Here is a 27,009-nt window from a genome sequence, read left to right on the forward strand (position 1 = left end):
GGTCCCGCGGTCCCAGGCAGTGCGCGGGCAGCAGGACGGTGCGCACGTTGTGTACAAACACCGGCCCAACGCCGGCCCCGCTTAAGGTGGATTCGCTGGGGGTGCCCCTGCCCGGTCCCGGGGTAGGGGTCACGGGGATACCCCCGCGGCACCGGTGTGTGCCCCCTGCTCTAACCCCGTAACCGGGACCCCGGTCCTGCCGCGGGTGTGGGGGGCTCAGCCAGACCCCACGGGCCACCTTAAGCGGCAGCGGGGTCCGCGCAGGCCGCGCCGAGCACATGGGCACGTTAAAGCAGCCCCGACTCGGCCTCATGATGCCGGGGGACCCTTCGCTCGTCGGTGCCGCCCGCGGGCAGGGGCAGAGCGCGGCCACCGCCGGCCGCGGAAGCCCAGCGCCCTCCCCGCGGAGCCGCTGCGCGGGGTCTCGCCCCCCTTTGGGGCGATGCTGGACCGCGCCTCGGCTGTTGCAGGGTGGGGGAGTGGCGGCCGATCTGGTCCTCCTCCCCGGCGGCTTCATGGGACCCTGGGGTGGGTGGCGTCCCACGCCCCCCCCCCCCGGTCACCGGGAGCTACCCGCTCCCTTGTCAGGGCCATCGCACCCTGCGCTTCCCACCGAACCGGCGCGCGGCCCCTTTAAGGTGCGGGGAGGGCAGGCTCGCAGAGCTGTCGCGGGAGTTGGTGGGTGTCCTCTCGCGAGGCTGGAGGTACGCGCTGATTGGCTGCGGGGGGTTGAATGTAAGATGGCGCCCAGGGAGCTGTGAGGGGAAAAGACTCGGGGCCGAGGTGGCGGCAGCGGCGCGGTGCGACGGCGGCAGCAGGGCCGGGGTGAGGCGGGGCCGGGTCGCGGTGCACCGCGGAGCCGCCGGGCCGGGGGGTGCGCTGCGCGGCGGCGGGGCCGGGCGGGGCCTCCCGTTGGGGAGGCGGCGGCGGCGGTGGTTCCGGGGGCGGCGCGGGCCCGGGGGGGGGGGGGGGGGTGTTGAGGCCCCGCCCGCGGGGACGCGCGCAGCGCTCCCCCTGCTAGTTCCCCCCCCCCCCCCCCATTCGCGTTGCACCGGGCGCGTCCCCGCTTCTTCCCCCCCCCTTCTCCCCGGTCCTCCGCGGGCGGCCGTTTCCGCGCGCGGGCACCGGAAGGCGCGGCCTCGGCGCGGCCCTCGGCGGCCGCCGTCCCCCGCGAAGCCCCCAACATGGCGGCGGGGAGTGTGTGGGGAAGGGGGGGGCGGCGGCGGCGCCTCCGCCTCCTCCTGCAGGCCCGGTGCTGGCCGCCCCGCCGGGGAACAAAGGCGGCGGGAGCGGCCCGGGCAGCGCTGGGGCAGAGGCTGAGCCGCGGCCGATGATCTCAGGGGCTAAATATGGAGCTTCGCCTCGGCTGGGCTGGGTGGCTCCTCGGGGCAGCGCCGGGCACACGAGCAGGGGGGGACCTCTGGATCCGGTCACTGCTGCTGCTGCCTTGTTCTAAGTTCTGTGTTGCAGTAAGTCCGGTGTCACCGGCTGCGCTGCGCCGGGCACCGCAGGGTGTGAGCGCTCTGCGCCCTGTCACAGCTGTGCTCGTCCCTGGGCATGCCGGTCAGGCCGAGGGACACAATGGTTACAAATTTGGCACCTCGCAGTTCTTCAGTAGGAGCCGCTGGCTGCGTGGATGATCATATCTGTCTGTCCTGGGGGTTCTTTTTTGTTTTTTCTCTTCATGGATTACATATTAAAAATAAAATGGCTTTAATAAAGAAAAGAGGAACTGGGGATGGAAAGAGCTTCTTTGTTCTGTCTTCTCCAGAACGTTACAAGTCTAAGAGCTCAGGACAAGAGCAGCAGAAATACATGCAACATGGTGACTGGTGAGTCCAGATTGTCCACATGCTGCAAGTTGTGTGTGTGTTTTCAGTAACCTCAGTCTTAAGTTTTATGAACTAACCGTATGTGCTCATGATCTTCAAAGAGTTTCTTGAACTTATTCCCTGGGAAAAAAATGCCATGGTCTTGAATTCCTTCCCTATAGCAGAGAAAGCTTATTGCCTGGATGCTCTTTGATTTTAGACTTCAGTATTAAAAACATGCTGCTGAGATCTAGTGATGGGTGTTTGCTGTTTCTAATGTGTGTCTACAGGATAAGTGGAATGCCTAAATCAGTATGTTTTAATAACTAACAGTAAAAGTGGTGGTTGCAGCAGCAAGCTGTGTATGTTGCTCTACAAAACCTTGCTGAGTGCGCACCTGAGCCTTAAAGGAGGCTTTCTGCCATAAATGTAGGTGGATTGGGTTTTAGTGAATAAAACTTCTGGGAGTACAGTGTTATTCTCCTGAATCTTCATCTAGACCTGGTACCTCTGCTGCTCCTGGGGCTTTGTGAAGTGCAGGTTTGGGTGGCTCAGTGCTTTTGGTTAAATAACGCCAAACAGCCTTCAGACTGAGAGGAACAACTTGGGGAGAAGCACACTCCAGCCTGTGATGTTACCTGCAGCATGTTTTGCTCCTTTCTGATTGCCAGAGCTGTAGACAAAAGGAAGATCCTGCTGCTGTTGCAGAGCAGGGACAGATGCCATGTGGGGCAGTGGGGTTCTGACCCCTGCATGGGTCTGTGAGTGCTGTTGTGGCTCAAGTGAGCATCTCACTGGTTTTAGTCACTGGTGGCTCTCAGTGTAGTAACTTCAAGTGTAAAGGACTTTCCATGGTAGAAGAGAGATACCTTCTGACAGCTTGTGACAGAGGAATATTTGCTGGTCAGGGAAGGCTAGCCTAGTAGGTTCTTGATTTTAATGCAAAATAGAAGTAATTAAGATGGAGAAGCTGAGCAGGGTCAGGGATTTGTAGCTAACTAGTGTTGGGTTTGTTGCACTTCCTGGTGGTTGGAAGAGGTAGGTGATGCTTTGGTGGTGGACCTCTTTACGTTTGGGCTTTCTGCTTGTGCATCTGCGTTTCTGGTGGCTTTTGGTCTCTGCTGCACAGAAGCATGATGTGCCTCTGAGCAGCTCTTGGCAGAAGGGCTCAAGTTCCAAAGTAAAAGTGAAGGTTAATAGGTAGTTGCTGCTGAAAGCAGTGGCCCTGCTGACCTCCCCACCCTCTCCCTAAAGAAGATGAACAGAAGGTGAAGACCTATTCCCCGAGTTGCTGCAACATAATAAGCACCAATGCAAGAGTCAAGGGAGAAGGCAAGACCTGTGCTGAGAGGGGAGGGCATCCTGTTCAGCAGCAGCTTGCTGTTGAAGAGCAGATCATCTCAAACCCTGTAGTGTTAACACCTGGGTTCCCAGTGTGGTGGTCTTGAGGCTTATTCCTCAGGAGAGTCTTCCCTCTGAAACCTGTGTCTGCTTGTGTAACTTAAGGTGGGGATGCAGAATGATTCTGCTCTTCTGAAAGCCTCACTGTAGTATTGAAGTCATAGAATAGAATAGTTAGGGTTGGAAAGGACCTTAAGATCATCTAGTTCCAGCCCCCGTGCCATGGGCAGGGACACCTCACACTAAACCATCTCACCCAGGACTTCGTCCAACCTGGCCTTGAATGCTGCCAGGGATAGAGCATTCGCAACCTCCCTGGGCAACCCATTCCAGTGCCTCACCACCCTAACAGGAAAGAATTTCTTCCTTATATCCAATCTAAACTTCCCCTGTTTAAGTTTTAAACTGTTACCCCTTGTCCTGTCACTACAGTCCCTAATGAAGAGTCCCTCCCCAGCATCCCTATAGGCCCCCTTCAGATACTGGAAAGCTGCTATGAGGTCTCCACGCAGCCTTCTCTTCTCCAGGCTGAACAGCCCCAACTTCCTCAGTCTGTCTTCATACAGGAGGTACTCCAGTCCCCTGATCATCCTCGTGGCCCTTCTCTGGACTTGTTCCAACAGTTCCATGTCCTTTTTATGTTAAGGACACCAGAACTGCACACAATACTCCAGGTGAGGTCTCACAAGAGCAGAGTAGAGGGGCAGGGTCACCTCCTTCGACCTGCTGGTCACGCTCCTTTTGATGCAGCCCAAGATACGATTGCTTTCTTGGCTGCGAGCGCACACTGCCTGCCCATGTTCATTTTCTCATTGACCAACACCCCCAAGTCCTTCTCTGCAGGGCTGCTCTGAATCTCTTCTCTGCCCAACCTGTAGCTGTGCCTGGGATTGATCCGACCCAGGTGTAGGACCTTGCACTTGCCATGGTTAAACTTCATGAGGTTGGCATCAGCCCACCTCACAAGCGTGTCAAGGTCCCTCTGGATGGCATTCCTTCCCTCCAGCGTACCAACCGAACCACACAGCTTGGTGTCATTGGCAAACTTGCTGAGGGCACACTCAATCCCACTGTCCATGTCAGCGATGAAGATGTTGAACAAGACCGGTCCCAGCACCGATCCCTGAGGGACACCACTCGTTACTGCTCTCCAGCCGGACATTGAGCCATTGACCACAACTCTTTGTGTGCGGCCATCCAGCCAGTTCTTTATCCACCGAGTGGTCCATCCATCAAATTGATGTCGCTCCAATTTAGAGACAAGGATGTCGTGTGGGACAGTGTCGAACGCTTTGCACAAGTCCAGGGAGATGACATCAACTGCTCTACCCCTGTCCATCAGTTCTGTAGCCCCATCACAGAAGGCCACCAAATTGGTCAGGCAGGATTTCCCCTTAGTGAAGCCATGCTGGCTGTCACCAAGCACCTTGTTGATTTTCATGTGCCTTAGCATGCGTTCCAGGAGAATCTGCTCCAAGATTTTGCCAGGCACAGAGGTGAGACTGACTGGTCTGTAATTCCCTGGGTCATCCATCTTCCCCTTCTTAAAAATGGGGGTTATATTTCCTTTTTTCCAGTCACTGGGAACTTCACCTGACTGCCATGATTTTTCAAATATGGTGGCCAGTGGCTTCGGAACTTTATTTGCCAGCTCCTTCAGGATCCGTGGATGGATCTCACCAGCATGTTCATTTTTTTTAAGATGGTCTTGAACCAGTTCCTCTCCTACAGTGGGCGCAAGGTCTTCATTCTCACAGTCCCTGCACCTGCCTTCCAAGACTTGGGTGGTGCAGTCAGAGCCTTTGCCAGTGAAGACCGAGGCAAAGAAGTCATTCAGAACCTCAGCCTTCTCCAAATTCTGTGTAGTTAGTTCTCCTAATAGCTTCCAGAGGAGGCCGACGTTGTCCCTAGTCTTTTATTCACTACATACCTATAGAATCCCTTCCTGTTATCCTTAACATCCCTAGCCAAGTTTAATTCTAACTGGGCCTTAGTTTTCCTAACCTGGTCCCTAGCTTCCCGGACAACATCCCTGTACTCTTCCCAGGTCGCCTGTCCTTGCCTCTTTTTTCAATTGAATTTTCCTCAGGAGCTCCTTATTCATCCAAGGAGGTCTCCTGGCCCTCCTGCTGCACTTCCTTCTGGTTGGGATGCAACACTCCTGAGCTTATAGCAGGTGATCCTTGAATATCAGCCAAGAGTCTTGGGCCCCCCTGCCCTCTAGGGCTATATGCCATGGAACCTTCCTAAGCAGGTTCCTGAAGAGGCCAAAGTCTGCTCTTTTGAAGTCCAGGGCAGTGAGCTTGCTGCCCGCTCTTCTCACTGTCCTGAGGATCTCGAATTCAAGCATCTCGTGATCGCTGCATCCAAGGCTGCCCTGGAGAGTCACATTTCCAACGAGCCCTTCCCTGTTGGTGAGCACAAGGTCAAGCATGGCACCTCTCCTTGTCGGCTCCTCTATTACTTGCAGAAGGAAGTTGTCTTCTACACAATCGAGGAACCTCCTGGATTGCTTGTGCCGGGCCGTACCGTCCTTCCAACAGATGTCAGGGTGGTTGAAGTCACCCATGAGAACAAGGGCCTGTGAGGGTGAGGCTTTTCCTATCTGTCTATGGAGTGCTTCATCCACAGGTTCTCCTTGATCAGGCGGTCTGTAACAGATCCCCACAGTAATGTGTCCCATAGCTGTTTTCCCTTTAACCCTGACCCACAAACTCTCTGTGGACTGCTCACCTGTCCCCAGACAGAGTTCCATGCTCTCCAGCCTATCCCTAACATAAAGGGCAACTCCCCCTCCCCGCCTGCCAGGCCTGTCTTTTCTAAAGAGCCTATAACCTTCCATTCCAACACTCCAGTCATAGGAGCCATCCCACCATGTTTCTGCGATGCCTATTATATCATGCCCCTGTAGACGTGCACACATCTCTAATTCCTCTTTTTGTTCCCTATGCTACGGGCATTTGTACAGAGGCATCCGAGCCGAGCTCCAAATGAAGCCGGCTCTTTGGCTGGAGCGGCTGGAATATATCTACATTGCTCTGAGCATTTATTATAGGTGCTGGCAACTGACTGGGTGAAATGTTTGCATTTGTAAAGTCAAATGTTTGCAAGCTCCAAGTAGAAAATGGGGACAAGTTAATAGCTTAAAATCTCTTCCCACTTCATAATATGTAGCAGAGCATCTTAGATGCAGATGCATTTGAGTACAGCTGGTGTAGGTCCTGAGTCACTGGGGATGCATTAACAAGGCTGTTTTCTACTGGTTTCTCCCTGCACATGCAGTCTCTTTGGGGGAAGGTTAATAATGTGTCCTGTGGAGGTGTGGGGTACTCTTTGGTGGCTCTTGGAGGAGCAACTTAAGTCAGTAGTCTCGCTGACTCTGTTGCAACTAAGTGAATAGTCTTACTGGCTCTATCGTATGGAACTGCCTTGAATATGTGAAATACCAGACTATCTGCAAGGCAGGAGAACTCTTTTTCTGTCTAGCTGTGGGCTCTATTGTTGAATGTTGAAGAGCTGTTGGATTTACAAGGTGGACACTGTGAACTGGTGCTTTCTGCTATAAATGTTGATGCATGTTATAAGAGTATTTTCTGTAGTAATGTCATACGGCAACAGTTGTTGCTTAATAACTCCACAGACTACAAATAGAGCACGAATTGCCTCATGTGTGTCCCCCTTACCTTTGATATTCATTCTTTCTCCTCTGAGCCTGGTCCAGTGCAGTAGCCATGAACCTTTCCATGTAAACAAAGCCTGTGTGTGCTGAGACTGCTGTCACATAAGGGTGAAGAGTGGTCAGGATTTGCTCTGGCTCCCACTGATCCTGGTGGGAATTGGGGCTGGACTTGTGGAATAAGCTTGGGTGCCACGGGGGCCTGGACCTAATGTTTTCACGCTGGCTGTTACAGTCTTATGTTCAACCATGTGTATCTGTCTTGGTTCCACTTGGTTAAATCATGGTAAAATGATACAAAAGGTTCTGGGTTTGTCCCTATTCTCTTTAGAACTTACAGGCATAATGTACATATATGATGTTTGTCCCTTTTCCTCCTTTTTACAGCTTGATCTAGTAGTACTGAATCACCTCTTCTAGTCCTAACCTTGTGTTGTTTCACATCTTTTCACAACTATCTCAGTATCTGGTAGTGTTACAGCTCAAATCTCTTCATCTTTTATCAAGATTAATTAGTGCCTTAAAAACAACCAGTGTTTTACTCACTGCAGATTCCATTTGTGGCTTTAAACAAGATAAGTCAATGCTGTCAGAGCATACCCCAGAGCTTTCTGATGTGCTCAGGTGGAGTTAGCTTTGTTGTAGTGTTTTTTTTCTTGCTTTTTCTTACTGATCACCTGATTTCTTTTGCTTTCTCTCTTTTGTTGTCAAACACGGCATGTTTCATGTTAACTTCTCCCTATATTAAAGGACATCAAAACCTGCTGCTGCTGTTGCCTTTGTCACTTCCAGAGCTCTGTTTCTTCCATGTGTGTAGCTCCCCATTTGAGGAATCTCTTGATTCAAGCACTCTCTTTTTGCTTGCTATGTTCAGATCAGTAAGCTGCCCTAGTCCTAATAGCAGTGGGCTGATGCTGCATCTGTTGCTCTTCCGTTGTGCTTCCCATTAGCTGCCTAGAATAGCACTGCATGGCCTGATAGAACGTACTGCTTGGCTCTCCGACCTCTGTGTCCGCAGAGCAGGTCCACAGCTGTTGATTTCTGAGCTTCTCTCACTAATACTGCATGTTGCAAACAGACAAGATGTGAGACTTGAGTTCATCTATTGTGGGACTCGCCTGGTTTGGGGGAAGTACAGCACTAGAAGATGTTACATGGCAGTGAGCTCTTTGAGTAATAACAGTTACACCTGGTTATGGTTCAGACATCCCTGAGCTGCTCAGGGTTAATCTGAGCAATGTGTAGTAACACAAGATGCCTTGTAAAACTAAAGCATCTGTCTCAGGCATCTGGCTCTGCATGTTTGCCAATTTTCATACGGTTACTGGAGTCAGGAGTATCCTTGTATCAAAGGAGAGCTGCAGTTCAGACTTTCACTTTCTCTTTCCTTAAGGAACCCTGAGGACCTTGCAATATGAATAATTCTCTGGAGAACACCATTTCTTTTGAAGAATATATCCGTGTGAAGGCACGAACAATCCCCCAGCACAGGATGAAGGAGTTCCTGGACTCCCTTGCTTCCAAGGGCCCGGAAGCTCTGCAGGAGTTCCAGCAGACAGCCACCACCACCATGGTGTATCAGCAGGGTGGCAACTGCATTTACACGGACAGCACAGAGGTGGCTGGGTCTTTGCTTGAACTTGCTTGTCCTGTGACAACCAGTGTCCAGCAGCAAACTCAGCCAGAGCAGCAGATACAGGTTCAGCAACCCCAGCAAGTCCAGGTAAGCATCTTAAATCATATCTAAATGTATGTATGACTTGCTAAGCCCTGGAGCAGTGTTCGGGGTCAGCTACTGTCTAACCTGAAACCACAGGCAAGCACTTGCAAAGCAAGGCCCATTAACTTTATATAGAACAGCACTATTTCCCTTTCATTTAAGGAATTTGATAGTAAATGTCTCTCTTGCCTGTGCCTCCATTGAGTCCTGCTGCAGGAGGAGCAGCACACATAGCAACGTGGTGGCGTAACCTGATGGAAACATGGTTGACAGTTCTGGCATGTACACAGCTCCTCAGTGCCCCATACTCTCTGTGAAGCTGCTATAAATACCACCCCCCTCTGCTGGTCTTACTCTGTCTGGTTGTTCGGGGTGGCTGTGGGCTCTCAATCCTTTCTTTAATGAAATCAGGTTTTGCTTGAACATTCTAAAAGTTGTAGTTCCTGAATTGTCTTTTAAGTGAGGGGAGATGCGGGGGAGCAAAGCGATGGTATGACCCAGGGGAAGATGCCTTTCAGGAAAGGAACTCTTAAAAAGATGCATGTCTGTCAAGATACATGATCCCTTTGCACTATGGAAGGAGGCTTTTCCATTATTTGTTTTATTATGTATTGCAGTAATTTTTATTAAGTATTAAATGAGCAAATACAGCACCAGAGAGGGGAAAAAACCCAACCCCGAACATACAACTTTGGTCTTCAAACAGAGTTTGTAACTCAAAGAGTTCATAGGTGGCAGGGCATTTACTAAGGGTTTCTTATTGATATGTCTCCAAACAGTTGAAATCTGACAGCTTTAATTCTGGTACACTTCAGATAGAAATCTTTCTGCTTTTTGTAGCATGAATGTAAAGTTGTGAGCTCTCCTCTTTTGCAACAAATGAGGGTATGGAAGCACAAATGAGTAGAGATAAGGTAGTGTGAACTTGCTGCAGTACAGCAGACCTGCACTAGCAGTTGGCTTGTATGCTTTTATCCTACAGCAAAGACAAACTTATGTCTTTCACTGGGCAGCTCATCTCCAATTACTCTCTCTATTGAGTAAATGAATGCTTAACAGGGACTTCTGTAACCTGTTGCCCCACAGTAACGTGTGTTGCAAGGATTTTGAAGGATAAAAGCCTCTACAGTCTCACAGACAGAGCTTGGATCTCTGCGTGGCTCTATTCAAACTGATCGGAGTGGGTTTGGTTCTGCCAGATAGCACATTTTGGGGAAGAGGCTTCATTTTGTAGTAGAAGGACTAAAAGGGTTGGCTTCTGGGTGCCTCAGCCTTGAAGATGTGGAGGGTCCCCAGACCAATTGTAAAAGTCGGAAGGTATCTGGTGTCCCCTCCCCTGCTGCTGCTTCCTTTCAAAACTACTCGAAGTTCAGGCTTGACCCTCGCAAGTCTTCTCAGAGATAGGGAGATCAGGTATCATATGCTCCAGAGAAAAGCAGTCTCCTGACCTTCTTGAAAAGAACTGTGGAGTTGCTGCCAGGGACCTGTTCTTAGTTTGAAACCAAGTGTCATTACCCTGCATGCGAAACACACCTGGTGAAAGTCAAGATTTCAGCAGCATTCCTAAAGAACAGTGTCTGTTCTCCCCACCTTGTTTCTGATGTGACTCTGCTTTAAATTACCCATGTTCTCATCTGCTAACACATTTCGGAGTTAGTGTTTGTGTTGCCTTCCCTGTTGCTCGCTTGAGGATGTTGCAGCCTCCCTGAACAGAGGTGACACAACTGGTACTAGATACTGCCACAGCTGAATTCACATGATTTTGAGCAGCTAGCTCAGAAATGAAGGTTTTTGGTAAGGATGGAGTGGAAAGAAATGTCTTTACCCCTTTGCAAGGGTGTTTTCTGTCTTACTGAGATGTGATTTATGTTAAAGTCGTGAGTTAGTGCTTACCTGTTTCAGGAGTGTTGCTGTGGCAGCAGTAGCAGAGCTTTGTGTCTGAACAGGGTTGAGTCTTGTGGTGACTCTGGGGGTAACAGTGCCCCCTACTAGAGCTGGGCACCAGATCCAGCTGAAATACTTGTGTTTTATTGTGAGCAATTTTGGTCACCCACTGAAGCCAGACTTATGTCATTCCTGGTACTTGACTTGATAATCTCTTTATTTCTTGCTAATCCAATTGGAAATGAGTGGAAGACCCTTTGAATGGCTGTTTATATCTGGCAATGTGACAGTGGGGCTGAGGGTGACTAATAATATGACCAGGCAGGTGACCTTAACGGGTAAAGTGCTGATGACAACTGTACCATCATAAAGATAGACAGTGCTCAAGTTTCATCCTAGATGTTACTTGCTGTGAACAACCAAAGACACTGTATGACTGTTGACTGCTTTTATTTATCCTGGCAAAATACATTTCCTGTTGGAAGAAGTTGCTACCTTAGGGTTTTCCTGCTTAAAAGGTTCAACAGGCTGTTGCCAAATGTTTATTTTAAAGGCTGAGTGGATGCAACTCTTGAGTTATAGACACCATGCTGCAGTGCAAGTGTCTTGGAATTCCTTCTGTGCCCAGTATTGCAGTGGTGCTGTTTTAAGGAGTTCAGTATGTCAAGCTGTCATTCCTTGTGCTGCATCAGGGGGTGGCTGGCAAGGGCTGTATTTTGCTCCAGTCAAGTAAGAGTTTTGTCAGCTCTGCCTTTGGTGAGAATGTTGTTGCTTGGGCTTGTGCGTTGAGGCCTTGGAATTGACGGTGTCAGTGAGGTGTTAGCACTGACTTGCTTACTGAATACAGTTTTCCTGCAGAGGTCAGTGAACCTCTTGTGCCTCTTCCTCTTCTGCAAGAAAACAATTGAAAGAATAACAGAGGAAATTGAAAAAATATCAGAGGACAAAGTATCTTTGCTTAGGACACATACAGTGTGTGTGGGAAGATCCTCAGTTTCAGCTATTTATTAATGCAAGAGTCTGGTGGTAGGTGGCAAGAGCTTCTCAAACAGGGCTTGAGGGGAAGGTACTATAGGTGAACAAGATCACAGAACTATATAGGGGATGGTTAAATGCTGGTGTAAAATGCCTTGCAGTTAATGCTTAGACCTTTAATTGCTTAATTCCTTGTGTGTTTACTGTTCAGATGCTTCAGTCCTCCCCCAGCCTATTCTGTGACTGCAGACTGTTGTTAATGACATAAAGCAGGGAAAGATGCACTGAAGTAGCTCAGGAGAAAATCTTATCTCTGGCTCTGAACAGAATACATATTCCCTTTGCTTCTGATGGGTGCACTTCCTCTACCTCAGCGCTGGTTTTGAAGTTTAGCCTGGAAATACAGCTCCTATTTGCTTACCTTTGCAAAGCATCCTGATATGGTAGAGTAGCACATAGTATTAATCAGCATTTGCTAGGGCTGAGCATGACACTTCAAAGAGTGGTTGTAGTCAAGAGTGGTGTTTTCAAGGTAGCACCTTCTTGTCTATGGAAGCGGGTTCCTTATTGAGAAGCAAGCTGGTTTGTTTTCCCTGTCTCATGTGGTTTAACTGCCTTAAACCTAAATCCTACCCCAGTGTAAAGCTTGACAACATAATCTTGATATTGTAACTGTTCAAACACATGCAAGGCCTAATTTGGCCTGTGGAATTTTCTCTTTGATGATCATGAATGAGCAGAGGAAAAACCTGGAGTGAGAATCTGTTTGGCAGTTGTTCTGAAAAGCTGACTTGTACACTCCCCATAGGCCTTGTTTACTTAGATAGCAAAGGACTTCCTGTAAAGTAGTTGAATAACAAGTTCCAACATTTCCTGCTACTTCAGCGATCAGTCTTTTCACCTCTTCTATACTCAGATCTGGTTTGTACTTGTGCATGTGCTTTCTGGCATAACATTAGGAGGAACTCTTTATTGCAGTGGTAGTTTTTAATGCTGGAGTCGCTTTAGCTTAGGACTGTTGTTGAGGGAAGTGTATGTTAAGCCTTCTTTCTTTAAATTTGCCTAAAAATAATGAGGAGATAGCTCTTTTCCAGCTCTCCCTTTTTTGTCCAAGTGTTTGGTTGCTGTCACCTTGCTCAGGTGTGGAAGTTTGAGGTTACCTTTTGGGGGACATTGGATTTGCCACCTGCCCCCCCTTACATCTTGTAGGTTTGGAGCCTGTTTGGGATTCCCTTGAGATGACACTAACCCATAAGATGCAGTCTTGTGTCTGGGTATTTGCCTGGCTTGGCTAGTAGGCAAGAGTAGACCTAAGTTTGAAATAGTTGTCTGGAATGTGTAGTGTGGACACCTCAGCAGGTCAGTCCTGCTCTGAAGGTCTGCTCTTGGTCTATCCTGCTACTTCTAGTGTGCGTGTAGCTTCAGAACCCAAGATGTGTTTGTGAGAAGAGACATCTAAGAGCCTGTCAGGTGCCCTGGGGCAAGGTAGATCTTGGACAATCCATGCCTCTAAGAGCTGGTGTGTGTGTGTGCTCATTTGGAGTTAGGGTTTGAGAAATGGTAGGTAATCCAGTCAGTCCACAGCTGAGATTTCCTTTGCTTGGGAATTCATTCACCTTGTTTCAGAAGTGCAGTTCTTCAGCCTCATTTCTTCTTGGGCAGAGAATCCACACAGGGCAGACATGCTCTGAATCCTACTTGAGAGTTTGTCGGGCACTTTGTCAACCATGAGGAAACAAAGCTTTTGGAAGACAGGCTTTGGCTGTTCTCATGCTCACGGAGTACCTTTCTTTTTGCATGTGCTCAGTTCTAGCCACAGTATGGTTTGGAGCTTAATGTGACAGAAAATTTCTGTTAAAGGAATCCTAAAAGTTCTGCCCTCCCTGTTACGGTGTAGATCTGGTTTCCAATGCTTCTGATTCTCCAGTCAGCTAGTACTTGGTTCAACTTGTAGCTGTTTTATGGTAAAAGCCATTTATTTCTCTGTGTGAAGTTGCCTTGCTGGGAAGTGGTTCTTCTTGTGCTGTTAGATCCAAACTTCTGGCAGTAAGCAGTTTTTCAGTACTGGTAACTTGGCAAGTTCCTTTCTTTCACCATTATAACGCAGGAATTTCCAGCATAATATGTTCTCACTTTAATCTTCAGCATAAGATGAAGATTTAAAGTTCTCCCTGCTGGTCTTTGCCTGTAAATTTAAAGCATTCTTCTTTGTACAGAGTCTGTTGTTTAGTGTGATTCTTTGTCCTTTTTTTCCTCAGATAGCAAGTTAAGCAATGAGGTCAGTGGAAGAAGCTCTGGGTTGAACTTTGTAAATCAGAAATAAATGATTGCAGCACTCATGGGTACAACCTACTTGAAAATAGGGAGGGATCTACTGCAAGATGTGGTTGCTAAAAATGGATATGTAATTCACATGGGATGGGTAATGTGAGGTAGGTAGAGCTCTAGTGTCCTTTTAAATAGGAGCAGTTTCTAGTCAGAAGCATGACACCTGAAATGCACAGCAAAGAGAGCTTCCAGGCTTGCTGGAGTCTGACTTCTTTCCGTTTTTTGAGTCTGGACTCATTCTTTGGCTGTTAACAATAGCACTTCTAAGGAATTCTCAGTCAACCTGTGCGGATTCTGAAAAAACACTGCAGAAGTACAGGCTAAATGACATGTGTGCCTCTTTCTGTGACATGATTTTGAATCCTGGCAGATAAAGCAAACATTTTTTGGGTGAAACTGAAAATACATCAGTGCAATAATGAATTTAGTTTGGCCAGTGTTAGGCCTTCGTCTTGCAGGTCATTCTTTGAACAAGAACTTTAAAAATCACTAATACAGTATTTATATATTAATTTAAGTCAGATATTTTGGAGAATACTTGCCTTTGCGGTGTAATTGGAACTGCCTTCCCCTGGACTCTTCACTGGGGCCTGTACTTGGGCCTGTTTGCCCAAGGCAGTGCTCATGCTGGGGGGCAGTATGATAAGAGTATCGAATAGAACTGAAGCAGCATCCTGTAGGTGAGTCCATCTTTTTCTGTTAACTGCCTGATCAAATCACTCACTGATGCAGCTTTTAAAGCTGTCATGCTGACTCAAGCTCATATGTTTCTTGTTACCTTGCAGGGAATTATTATAGCAAATCCACGTCATCTGGATTGCAGTATGCTGCATATAGCTTCCAGCAAGAACCTGTAAAATTCCCTGTTCTTCCTGGAAATAAAATTAGTTCTTAACAGGAGGTGACTTACAAAAACTGGTCTGCAAGTGGTGCATTTTGCTACACTACTTTTTTTCCTCTTAATGGGCTGCAAATGAATCCTTAATGTACCTTAAGGTGATGTTGGGAGGTGAGATTTCATGTGTCTGTGCAGTGCAGACCTGTGTGGTGATTGTTCCTGGCATTGTCAGGTTGGCTGCTGTGGTGTCTGTGCAAATGCTGTGTTAGCTTTCCTCACTCCATAAAGTGAGGTAGAAAAGGGTGAGAGAACATGAGTAGGAAGGCATAGTTTTGGAACTAGATAGATCTGTTTTGGCTTCAAACTTCATATGGCTCTCATAGGTGCCACTAATAAAGCGCTACATCTCCCTGTTGGGTTTGAAAGGAGAGGTTGAGTAATTAATTTCCCCCCTTAAGACAGAGTGTTAAGGAAGCCTGGAGAAGTAGAGGATCATGGGAACCTGGGATCTTGCTTCTAGGACAGGGGAAATGCAACAAAGGGGCTCTGTAAATGAGGGAAACAGAGTGGGGAAGTGTCTGGATGAGGAGAGCAGAACTGACTCGGTGCCCTGGCAGTGGAGATGCCACTTGGGCTGGGTTCAAGGCCTGGGATGTGAAGTTATGGGCTCACTCTGACTCCTAGCTTTCAGTCTGCTCCTGGGCTCTTGCTAGATAGTGTGACAGGCCATGGGGAAATGAGCATTGATGCAAGAGGGTGTGATTTATTTTTTAGTTTTCCCCTAGAATAAAAAGAACTGTGTTTGGCTACAAGTCTTAAAATAATTTATCTGTGTTATTCAGCATTGTGTAAGTGCATGAGCTAGAAAATACAACTGAGTAATTTCAACAATAAATGGAATAAGTAAATAATGAAAATCAAATTGGTTTTAATTATCACTGCCAAGGAAATACTTGTGACATTTAAAACCTAAATGCTGTAGTGTTGCTCCTCAGTGTATGACAGACTCAGGTTGAGCTTGCAACTTCCTGTGTTGACACCTGCTTGGGTGGTATTACTGTTGGAGAGTGCTTCCAAAATGGTATTTCTGTCCTTTATCTGGAAAGGGCCAAGTGCTGGTTTCAACTTACCCATATTTCTTACTGCCTGTCACTGGCAAGTGCTTCAACTGGGGCTGAAGGCAGTAAAACCATCTTTAGAGCACGGTGAACATGAGGCAAGCTCTTGCATTTTGTAGCAAGATAAACTTGTAATGTGCATGACCTTAACGTCTTGCTATTGCAGAGCCTGTGCTGAAATAACATTTTAGCAATGCAAATGGTGCTGAAGACTCTTTTGGCTCCCAAGGATGCAATCTGTTGGCTTGAGCCCACAGAGCTGTGAGAATGGAGATGCAGCTCACGCGCTCTTCTGTCTGTGATGAGAAGGGTGATCATGTGCAGCGCTGAGCAAATGCATCATCTACCATGTCTCTGTTAGCAACTAGGCACTTCCAGAGCAACTTGGTTCTATTTTCCTGAAGTCTTTACTGATGTATTAATGTATGGAATCATAAAACTGAGCATAAAAGACCTGGAGCATAGACCTCCAGTGGTAGATCATCTTTGTTGGTGCCCCTGCTATTGAATTACTGATGTCTAACTGCTGAATTGGTGGTGTTGCAGGTTCAGGTCCAGGTCCAGCAGTCACCACAGCAGGTCTCAGCTCAGCAGCTCTCTCCCCAGCTAACTGTCCATCAGGCTTCAGAGCAGCCAATACAGGTGCAAGTGCAGATCCAAGGCCAGGCGCAGCAGCAGGCATCCCAGACAATACAGAATCAGTCTCTTCAGAGCCCCAGCCCATCTCAGCTGCAAGCAGCTCAAATCCAAGTGCAGCATGTGCAGACTGCCCAGCAGATCCAGGCTGCGGAGATACAGGAGGAACACATACAACACCAGCAGATCCAGGCCCAGCTCGTGGCAGGACAGGCCATTACTGGTGGTCAGCAGATACAGATCCAGACAGTTGGGGCACTGTCACCTCCACCTTCCCAGCAGGGCTCTCCACGAGAGGGAGAGCGGAGGATCAGCACTGCCAGTGTCCTTCAGCCCGTGAAGAAGCGTAAGGTGGATATGCCTATCACTGTATCATATGCTATTTCAGGGCAGCCAGTTGCCACAGTGCTGGCCATTCCTCAGGGCCAGCAGCAAAGCTATGTCTCTTTAAGGCCAGACTTGTTAACAGTGGACAGTGCCCACCTGTACAGTGCCACTGGGACCATTACTAGCCCCACTGGAGAGACTTGGACCATCCCTGTTTACTCAGCTCAGCCACGTGGTGACCTTCAGCAGCAAAACATAACCCACATTGCCATCCCTCAGGAGGCCTACAACGCCGTCCATGTCAGCGGCTCTCCAACGACACTGGCTACTGTGAAGCTGGAAGATGACAAGGACAAGATGGTGGGAAGTACTTCAGTAGTGAAGAACTCTCATGAGGAGGTGGTGCAGACTCTTGCTAATTCGCTCTTTCCAGCGCAGTTTATGAATGGCAACATCCACATTCCAGTGGCAGTGCAGGCTGTGGCAGGGACATACCAGAACACAGCGCAGACAGTGCACATATGGGACCCGCAGCAGCAACAGCAGCAGCCCACGCCCCAGGAGCAGGGGCAGCAGCAGCAACAGCTACAAGTCACTTGCTCGGTAAGTTAAACTTGCTTCTCACTCTGTCTGCGATTAACAACTTCCAAATGTTGGAGAGAGGGAGGGTGGCAGCAGACGGCTGATAGGGAAACAGGAATGTGTCTGTCCCAGTATCCTCTTGTAGGGCATTTGACTCCTCATAGGTGTCAGACTGATGTGTTGATACATAATTACAGGATTCGAAACTTCCTCAAAGTACAGCCTTGCTCTCTGTGGTGTGAAGTAATAGATACATGCTCAATGCTGGCTGCTTCATAGCAGGTATTCCAAGGTCCTGAGCTGTCCAGGGGGTTGCAGTGGCCAGGCAATGATGGTTGCAGTGCAGCAAGGTGTGCAAATACATTACTCACCTTCTTATCAGTTACTTCGTGTTACACAGCACGTGGGTTCACAGCAGATCCTCTGCCAGGGTGAAGTGTGGAAATCTCCCTAGTTATGAGACAACTTCATGGATCAGGTGTGTCTGTAACACCATATCCTGCTTCTGGGAAATGCCTGGTGTGCAAGAGAGCAGTAAGGAGCAGTGGCAGGCAAGCATCTCCTCATGGTGCTTGGCAAATGTGGACAGATTTGTTGCTTTTCTTTTAAAGGCTTTGTTGCTAACTTTAAGCTATAGATTATTTTGAATTGGCTTTTAAAACTTGAATAACTGGGGCTGTGGACTTTTGTATGTGCAAATGGATGTCATTGATCGTTTATTCCCAGAAAGTGAAAAGTGATTGACCTATCAGAGCCTGTTTTTGCTGAATAGGATGAGGGCAAAAATACCCAAGCTTGCTAGAATAAATGTTGTTATAAATTCCATCTGGTTTATAAATAACACTGTTGGCTTTATAAAGTGTGTATGCCCTCTGCTTCACTAGTAAGCACTGAGACAAGGAGGATTGCCTTCTGTAGTTGTGTCTGGTTGTTTCCAAGTTGGTTGTGGGCTATAGCCCACCAGGATCTGCACTGAAAACAGTTCCCTACATATCTAGATAACTTTAAGGTCCTGGATGCCCTTTTTATAAAGCTGTACTTTAAGCTGCAGCTTATGGTTCTTGTAATACATGGGGGCTTGTTTGGTTGAGGTTTTCTTGTTTTGTCATGTTCAGATAATCTTCCCTAGCTCATCTTTTCCCTGTATTGGTACTTCAGAGGTCACTTCATCTCCTTCAGCTGCTTGAACAAACTAAGTTGATAAAGCTTTTTGCCTTTCTGCTAAACAGGACTTTTAGGCTTATTTTAGGGTCTTTTAAGAGTATAAGCCATGTTCTTGGGAGGTATAAGCCATGTTCCTGAGGTATTAGCCCCATAATTTCTTTAATGGCTAATTGGAAATAATCTTCTAACACTGTATTGTGTATTAAGTTGCAGTTATTTTGCTCGACTTGTGAGAAACGTTAAGTCTGTTAAGAAGCAACTGCCAGCCCAGTCAATTAAGTGCAGGCTGTGTGACTCCCTCACTCTGCACAGGGTGTCTGTGGGTCAGGGCAGAAGATCACCCCATAGGTTGGACTGGTGGAGGTGGCTGGCTCTGGGAAGCCTCCTGCCCTATGGAGATCAATGGGGCAGAGCTCTGGAGGACATGGAGTCTCTGTCCTAGCTCCTGCAGAGCCAGAGTGTCAGTTCACCCTTGGACTCCTGTCCCCTCCAAGGCAGAGGCTTGCTTGATGAGTTCAACTTTGTCAGAATCCGCCTTGATAAAAGCTGGGCTCTTCCAGTCACAGCCTCCCTCTGCTGCTGGTGCTGCAGGGGTGAGAAGCAAAGAGCTGTCAAGAGCTAATGGAAAAGAAGAATTGACCAGAGGCAGTCAGAATGCTCCAGTCTGAGCTGGAGCTTTGTCTCTGTGGCTGGGTTTTATTATACTAAATAAGGTACAGGCATTACTACAGTCTTTAGGCCATTTTCATTATGGTCTCTGGTGCTGTCAGAGCAACTCTCACTGATGATTGACACTTGGCAGTATCAAAGGAAAAGTTACTTCATTATAACAAAGCTTTTTGGGGTGGCTCTTAAGAAGGACAAATCAAAACTGTTCTGATGTGAGGACTGCCATCTCTAACATTCTTCGGGTGCCACTGAGAATTTGACTTAAGGGCTGTAAAGCTTCAGGTTAACGTTTGTAACTGAGGTTATCTGTGAGTCTTACTGTGGCATGGGCTGGAGAAGTTGCAGTAGAGAATACAGGGTGAGTGAAGCTGGAGGGCTCACTGCTCCTTCTGGATAGCTGCCATTATCATCTGTGTGGCTTTATGGCTGTAAAATCAGTTTCAGTTTGAGGTAGTAATTCCTGGTGACTTAAGGTCCTGCTGTGAAGTAAACTTCCAAAGGGCCTGGAGACTATAGTAAGTCATAAAGTAGCTCTTCACAGAATAGTAGTGAGCTCTTATTAGCAGTACTGGGGAGGTAGAAAGCATTTGCAGTGCTGCTGAAGGGCTGTTTTGATGCTGTTCTAGTTCTAAGAGATATAAAGTAACCTTTTAAGTTCTTGATAAGAACAAAGTGTCTGTTATGTACTGGGTAATGAAGAGAGCCTGCCCTCAATGGGCAGGGGTGGGAGGGATGCTACTGCCAGTGTACAATGTGCCATTGTACCCAGAACCTTGCTCAGGGCAATCCAGACTTAGAGCAGCAGTGGCTGGTAGAGATGATGGCATCTCACTGTTCTTCCTTGCCAGGGGGCTGGTGATCTCTGTAGGTGCTCTGTCTGTGAGGGGCCTGGGGCTCCTCTTGGTTGAGTGAGATTATGGACTTTAGTGGTGGGTCAGTGACAAGTTAGCTGAAGCCAAGAAAAATGCATTTGAATAAACTGAGCTTCAGAATCAATAGTGATGTGATTCAGTGTTTGAGGGGAGACCACAAGTCTGTTGTTGAGAGGACTTTAGCTCTAGAAAAATCTTTACCTTTGAATGTCCTGGCTTCCTACTTAGAGGTATTGTGGCTGTTGGGTCTCCTGTGATGTTCTGCAGGACTCTGAATGCATCAAGCTGCAAGTGGTGTGGATTTGCTAAATCCCCTCAAACCTAAAAGAGTTCTTGGAGAGATAAATACTCTTTTGTGAGCAGCAGTTCAGGTTGAACAGCAAAAGTTGTGCTCCTTGGATTAGAGGAGTGTTGCAAAAGGCTGATATCCCAGGGCTAGAGGTATTGCAGTGTTACTTGGGGTAACTTGTGGAACTTCTGCATATCGAAGTGTGTCTCAGACTGAACTGTTGTCTTTCACAGGCTCAAACTGTTCAAGTTGCTGAAGTTGAACCACAACCTCAGCCACAGACTTCACCTGAACTTCTACTTCCAAACTCTCTGAAGCCAGAAGAAGGGCTTGAAGTGTGGAAAAGCTGGGCACAGACCAAGAATGCAGAGCTGGAAAAAGAAGCGCAAAATAGGCTAGCACCTATTGGAAGTATGTGTCATGACAACACTGCCTGTCTTCCCTTTCAAGTTGGGATTAGGAGTGACTAAAACATTGGCTGTTTACTGCCCTAGAGCACACCTTTGTTTTTAAATGCAAACTTTGATTTACTCTGCAGTACTGCTCCACTGCCACAGGACATGCTTCAGGGGAGGTGTTAGCTCTGTGCAGAGCCAGCTCCAGCACCCAGGCTGGGAGTAGTAGCAAAGGGTGCTGTGACTGTGGTATGTGGAGGAGCAAAATGGCTGTGAGTGGCAGCCAGGCTGGCAGAGCAGTCACAGAGCTGCTGTTTCCCTGCTGCTGCAGGGCAGTGTTTCATTGTGGACATGGTGAAAGAAGGCAGTAGTCATGCAGCTGGCAGGACAGAGTCTTCCTGTTGGATTCTTGCTTGGTTAGTAGATCTGACAGCCTACAATCCTGATTTGCTTTAGTTTTGTTTATCATACTGGGAGAATGAGGTAGTACTGAGCCTGCTACATAGAATGGCAAAGCAGAGATCTGGGAAACCATTCCTGAAAGGTTGGGGGAATAATATGGCTTTATGGCTTAACTTATATGGCTTTGTTTTGGTTTTCCAGGGCGCCAGCTGCTGAGGTTCCAGGAGGATCTCATCTCCTCAGCTGTGGCTGAGCTCAATTATGGGCTATGCTTAATGACACGAGAAGCTCGAAATGGTGATGGTGAACCCTATGATCCAGATGTACTCTACTACATCTTCCTGTGCATTCAGAAGGTAGGGGGAGGACAGGTCTCTCTGCAGCAGAGCCATGCATCTTGTCAGCATGTAGAGGGAGGGTTCTCTGTTATAGAAATGGAGGCCCTGGCTTCACAACAGTTTGTAAGACAAAGTCTCTGCTTAAAAATAAACAAACAAAACCCCAACCAGATGAAATGTGGTCAGTGCACAGCAATGCTCTCCTCTCATGAGTTAAATTTGTGAAGAATCGTTAATAACCGAGTTCAGGATGATGGTGAGAATGATAAATTTTGGGTATTTTGGCAGGGGAGGAGGGTTGGATGATGCTTGAGGCAGTTATCAATGTCAAAACTTGATCTAGTTGAAGCTTTAACAGGCAAGAACTTAGCTTTGTGTGGTGTGGGAATTCTAAGCTGGTAATATTAGTGTGCTTTCTGAAGAGCTGCAAGATGGATCTAAACTCTGATAGGAGGGTTAAGAATTGTCTCCGTCCTTAACCTGCAACATTAGCATCCAAAGGACAGTCATGTGAAATAACCTGAAGTGAAAGGTGAAGTCTCACCAGTTTGACTTTCGAAGACGGTTTTTCCTTTCTCTCCTGGCATTCTCATGACAGTAACTGAGATTACCTGCCCTGCACTGGCCTTGATGCAAGGGTTTTCCCTCTAAGTAGAATGTTTTCAGTGCTATGCTGTAAAATGCTTGACTAACCAGTACTGGGCTTTTAGGCTAAGGTCTGGTGTTGGAATTACTTGCTCTGACTGTGCTGGACTGTGTTGTGACTCTCTTTCAGTATCTCTTTGAAAATGGCCGAGTAGATGACATCTTTTCAGATCTCTACTACATTCGATTCACTGAATGGCTGCATGAAGTTCTGAAGGATGTCCAGCCCCGTGTGTCCCCTCTTGGTAAGAACTTCTGTTCAAGAATTTTAAGCCTTTCTGGAGTTTGGGATGTTTAAACTGGACAGCAGCAGAAACTCTTGAAGTGCTTCATGTCCCTGGGACAGCTCTGCTTGTCAGGGAGAAAAATCCTGTGTCTGCAGTGACTGCTGAGTTACAGCATGAGTCAGGCTCTAGCCCTGTCAAGGGCTATTTTTCTATCACTTCTCACCCATCACAAGGCAGGTTGTTGGGAATTTGTAGTATCATGAGCATAGCTTACTTGGAAGCCAGCTGATCCTTGATCTGAATCAAGCTTTCTCCTCTGAAGTACTTATACATCTTGTCTCTGATATGTACTGTAACTCGGGGAGATAATACAACGCTGTCATACTGCCATGTAGCCAGATGGATATGGTCTGCAGGGCTAAGTAAGTGTCAGAGAAAAAAACAGTGTGTGATTAGAGCCTTGAATTCTGTGGTGAAATGCAGCTCAGCCCTGGGCTGAGAAAATGATCGCAGCAGGGGTGAGGGGATCACTTCCAGAAGAGAGAGATTTTGACAGAGTTATTATGTGTGAAAACTAGATTAAGAACTGCACTTTCAGAGCAGGAAACCTGGCTGCTCCTCCTTTTGCTCCCTTTGATCTGGTACGACATCAGTGAAGAAGCTACTGCTTGTGTTGAGCATGGTAGCTGATGTTACAGGCTCAATGGCTCAGTAGCACCGAGAGTTTGGGAATCCTTTTGTTTTCACTCTGGCTGTTTGATCTGTGTTTTGGCATTCTCAAGTGCTAGAGTTCATCTTGCTGTCTGTTTCCCTGTTTATCTATGTATTTGGAGTATAGTATTTCTCTTTTACACGAAGGATAAAAAAATCCGAGAATCAAAGGATTACTCATGTGTCCAAAATACATCACTTGGCACTGTGTTGACTAAAGCTGTGTGCAGGGCCAAGAGCTGATTTGTTACACTGGCCTGCCTGCTCTCACATATTATTGGATTAGGAGCATCTGCATTGGAGTTGAGCCATTAATTAAAAGCTGTTTAAGTGATGTTTATTCCTCCCTGGGCTGGTATGCATGGGCGTGCTGCAGAAGCATACCCTCCACAACTAGCAGTTGATGTATGTATTTAAGGGGTTCCTAATCATTCCTGCTGTTTAAAGTTATTTGCACACTAGTGACCTTTTACACCAGTGAGGATCTCCCCCTCCTCCTCCTCCTTCCCTTCAGATTTAAATGTTCTCCAGTAGCTACAGACTACAAATCACTGCTGTGACTGTTTCCTGGCATGATGCTGACTTTTGGTTATTGCAGGTTATGTACTCTCCAGTCATGTAACAGAAGAGATGCTGTGGGAGTGTAAGCAGCTGGGAGCTCACTCCCCTTCCACCTTGCTCACTACACTGATGTTTTTTAATACAAAGTAAGTACTCACGTCTTTGGGGATTTTGGGGAATAAACTTCAGACACATTGGCAGGGTTGGCAGGAAATTACTGCACCAGGTTAGGGCAGAATCGTGGATTCCAAGGGGTTGCACACAGAGTCCTGCAGCCTCATCAGGCAAAGATGCAGAGCAACAAGGAAAGGAGCTGCTATGGGGAAACTGAACTTGTGTTTGTGGCTTCGCTGCTGGAACAGTCTTTAAGTCTGTGTTGGTTTAAGCTTCAGCTGAGCAAAGATGACTGCTTTGGTGTTGTCCTGTATCCTTTACTTGCCCCTGAATGTCCTGTGTTCTCTTCTTGCTACTCAGATACTTCCTGTTGAAAACAGTAGACCAGCACATGAAGCTGGCCTTCTCCAAGGTGTTGAGGCAGACCAAGAAGAACCCTTCTAATCCCAAGGATAAAAGCACGAGTATCCGCTATCTGAAGGCTCCTGGCATACACCAGACAGGACAGAAAGGTAGTGTCTGCAAGTGTTTTGGGTGGACTCTTTACTTACTGGCCTTGAAGGAGGTGGATGAACTATGAGAACCCAAGGCTCTGCCAACTACTCTCAGCCCAGCAGCATGTATTCTGTGTGAGAGAGTGCAGTACCTTCTCATAATGAGCCTGGGGGCATAACCTTAACGTGGGGTGTATACAGGACTCATCAAGAGCTAAGGATAACTTTGTTACTTTTATTTTTTATGGACAAAGGGTCTATTGGGTGTAAGTGCTTATGAACAGAGGGAGAAACTTCTTTGGGAGGGCTTCCCTTACCTTGACTCATGTGAACCCAGATAAAATCTGTATGTAAGTACCATCTATCCTCTTCAAAGCACCGGCTCGGGGTTTAGATGGGGCACTGCAGCCTCAGCAGTGAGATGTCTCTCATTTTGGGCTGTGCAGAGGAAAAATGGAAAGAAGGATGTGACTGGGTTGTGATCTTCAGTAGCACTGACATAAGGTGAACTCTCCATAAAATGCTTTGAGCATTTAGAACCAGGTGCTTCTGCCCTGGCACAGTCTCTTTTATGGTGACAGGTTGCTGCCTGGCACTGCTTAGTGTGCTGTACTTATACAGTGTCTGACACACTTTTGGGGGGGGCTGGTTTGTAGTTACAGATGACATGTATGCAGAGCAGACTGAGAATCCAGAGAACCCCCTGAGGTGTCCCATAAAGCTGTATGACTTCTACCTCTTCAAATGGTGAGAGCTCTTGTTCATGTCTGTCACTGCTTTGCCTTCTGTGACTGTTAAGCTGCATCTTGTGGCTGGCCTAGTTTTCAGGGCTGTGTTTTCTAGCTGGCACAGTTTCTATATTTGCATAAATTTACCTAAAATGGGGAGGGGTGTTGGTGTGAGAGGGTGGGATTTACTCTGACTGCACCTAAGCTGAACTTCCGTGGTATTTGAGGGAGACAAATCCTCATTTGTGAACTGGCTGCTCTTAATCTCATACTCCAGAGGTTTGCTGTGTTGCCATGAGCTCACTGTTCTGCCTGGGACTTGTGGGCATCCACTACTTGAGATAAGATTAGAGTCCTATTTAAATTGGCTTCTGAGCAAAATTGAGGACAACTTACTGGAGGGAGCCTCAAAGGACTCTCATCTAAATTATGACTGATAATGAATGTAAATGTTCCTCTGCACAGATGGGTCTGCAGCTAGCTTGGCTGTGCAAATACCTCATCCTTGCTTTACTCTGAAAGACCCGCAAAGCTCTCTGTGTGTTATACTTAACCAGTGTGAAATACAAATCACTTTCTTGTAGTCATTACTATGGCTTTTTAACCTTGACTTGGCCTGAAAGCTTTGGGACCACTGTTGTCTGTAGATGTAACTCCTAGATGTAATGTCTCATCAGCCAGAAGTTCACTGTGAGGGTCTGTAGAGCTGGGGTGAGGACTGTGGTGGTCTCTCCCTCCCAGGACATTGTGTTAGCCTGGTTATTTCTGATCTTCCTCACACAGCCCCCAGAGTGTGAAAGGCCGGAATGACACGTTTTACTTGACACCGGAGCCAGTGGTGGCCCCCAACAGCCCGATCTGGTATTCCATCCAGCCCATCAGCAGAGAGCAGATGGAGCAGATGCTCACCCGGATCCTGGTGATACGAGAGATTCAGGAAGCTATTGCCGTGGCTAATGCCAGCACCATGCACTAAGGCATCCTTCTTGGCTCAGAAGGGGTGGGGAGGGTGATGGGGGAGGGACAAGCAAAGAGAAATTGTACAGACTTTTACACTAAAGGAGATGCCTAAGTTTTTGTTTTTTTTATTGGTGTAGTTATGAAGCCCTTTTAGGCTTCTTCTCTTTAAAAAGAATCTAAAGGAAAAAAAAAAAACCTGCCCATTGTGTATCCTTACCCAACCTACCAAACTGTTGGAACCATTGGAGGCTGCATATCCCTGGGAGCTGTGGAAAGCTGCTGGTTGACTCTGGGTTGTTGTGTTTTTTTATGATGTAGAAAACATGAACCCACATGATTGGCCTGGCTGGCTGGGGCCTCTGTCTCCTTGGAGCACGTGCAGCCTAGAGGGCACAGAATGCTGGATGGACCTGCTCAGCCAGTGGAGGAGAGGCAGGCATCTTCTTTTCTTGTGCTTGGATGTTAATTTGCTGTTATCTTGGAAGAGGAGAGAGTGAACTGCAGTTGTGATTTATACAAAAACAAAAGCAAACCAACGATTTCTATTCAGACCTTTAAGTGACATTTTTAGATGTTAAAAGTACAAACTTTACCACACTTTTGTTTTGGATTTTTTTTTTTTTTTTGGCCTAACGTTGAGGCCTTAAACCTCGAGGCTCCTGTGCCTGATGGAATTCTTGTAACATACACTTGTGTATCATATAAAGATACCACCCTGTTTCTCTTATGTATTCTTACTCTAGTTGTTTATTAAGAATGACGAGCACGTCTTTTCAACATGCCATTGAACAATGTGTCTTTATTTGGGGAAGAGTGAGCTGTGAGGGTGGGGGGGGTCATTATATAAAGGTCAGTATGCAAACTGGTTGTTTTCATCCCTGTTTGTGCTTTCCAGCTCAACTCCGCTGGACTTTTCACCTAAATTAGGAAGGTAGAAGGTGATTAAACTTCTGCTGAAGGACCTGAATGTCTGCTTGCTGATGGAAGCTCAGTGTCAGGCTAGGAACATGGGGTCTGTGAGACCAGCTCAGACTGTCCAAATGTTCTGTGGCCAGCCTGTGAGGCTTCACCCTTAGGCGAATCCCCTTCTCCTCACCTTCACAAATGCATCACACCAACAGCATGATGGAGGGGTGTTGGAGGG

At 47.4% G+C, this 27,009-nt stretch overlaps 1 protein-coding gene across 4 annotated transcripts; it reads left to right on the top strand.

The window, feature by feature from the left end:
• Positions 1-676: 676 nt before the first annotated feature.
• Positions 677-26,644, top strand: QRICH1 (glutamine rich 1). Of its 4 annotated transcripts, XM_061456170.1 has the most exons (12): positions 690-825; positions 1,772-1,832; positions 8,282-8,611; positions 16,298-17,317; positions 20,524-20,701; positions 21,289-21,443; positions 22,201-22,315; positions 23,607-23,715; positions 24,044-24,195; positions 24,834-24,924; positions 25,689-25,887; positions 26,189-26,644. In XM_061456170.1, the coding sequence occupies exons 3-11, from the start codon at positions 8,303-8,305 to the stop codon at positions 25,879-25,881; spliced, it is 2,322 nt and encodes a 773-aa protein (XP_061312154.1). In that variant the 5' UTR covers positions 690-825; positions 1,772-1,832; positions 8,282-8,302; the 3' UTR covers positions 25,882-25,887; positions 26,189-26,644. The 4 variants fall into 4 exon arrangements, with proteins under 4 accessions (XP_061312156.1, XP_061312154.1, XP_061312157.1 ...); XM_061456172.1 differs by lacking the exon at positions 1,772-1,832 and having other exon boundaries at positions 677-825; XM_061456173.1 differs by lacking the exon at positions 1,772-1,832 and having other exon boundaries at positions 714-735.
• The last annotated feature ends 365 nt before the right edge of the window (positions 26,645-27,009 follow it).

Source organism: Pezoporus flaviventris, unplaced genomic scaffold (assembly GCF_033815535.1).
Source record: "Pezoporus flaviventris isolate CSIRO_AGI_PZ_B2104156 unplaced genomic scaffold, CSIRO_AGI_Pfla_v1 ptg000021l, whole genome shotgun sequence".
Classification (NCBI taxonomy): domain Eukaryota; kingdom Metazoa; phylum Chordata; class Aves; order Psittaciformes; family Psittacidae; genus Pezoporus; species Pezoporus flaviventris.

Bases quoted from the DNA above. Each gene is read 5' to 3' on its own strand.
- QRICH1 (XM_061456172.1), top strand. From the start codon at position 8,303: ATGAATAATTCTCTGGAGAACACCATTTCTTTTGAAGAATATATCCGT. The intron at 23,716-24,043 runs GTAAGTACTCAC...CTTGCTACTCAG, and splicing joins CTGATGTTTTTTAATACAAA to ATACTTCCTGTTGAAAACAG. The intron at 24,925-25,688 runs GTGAGAGCTCTT...TTCCTCACACAG, and splicing joins GACTTCTACCTCTTCAAATG to CCCCCAGAGTGTGAAAGGCC.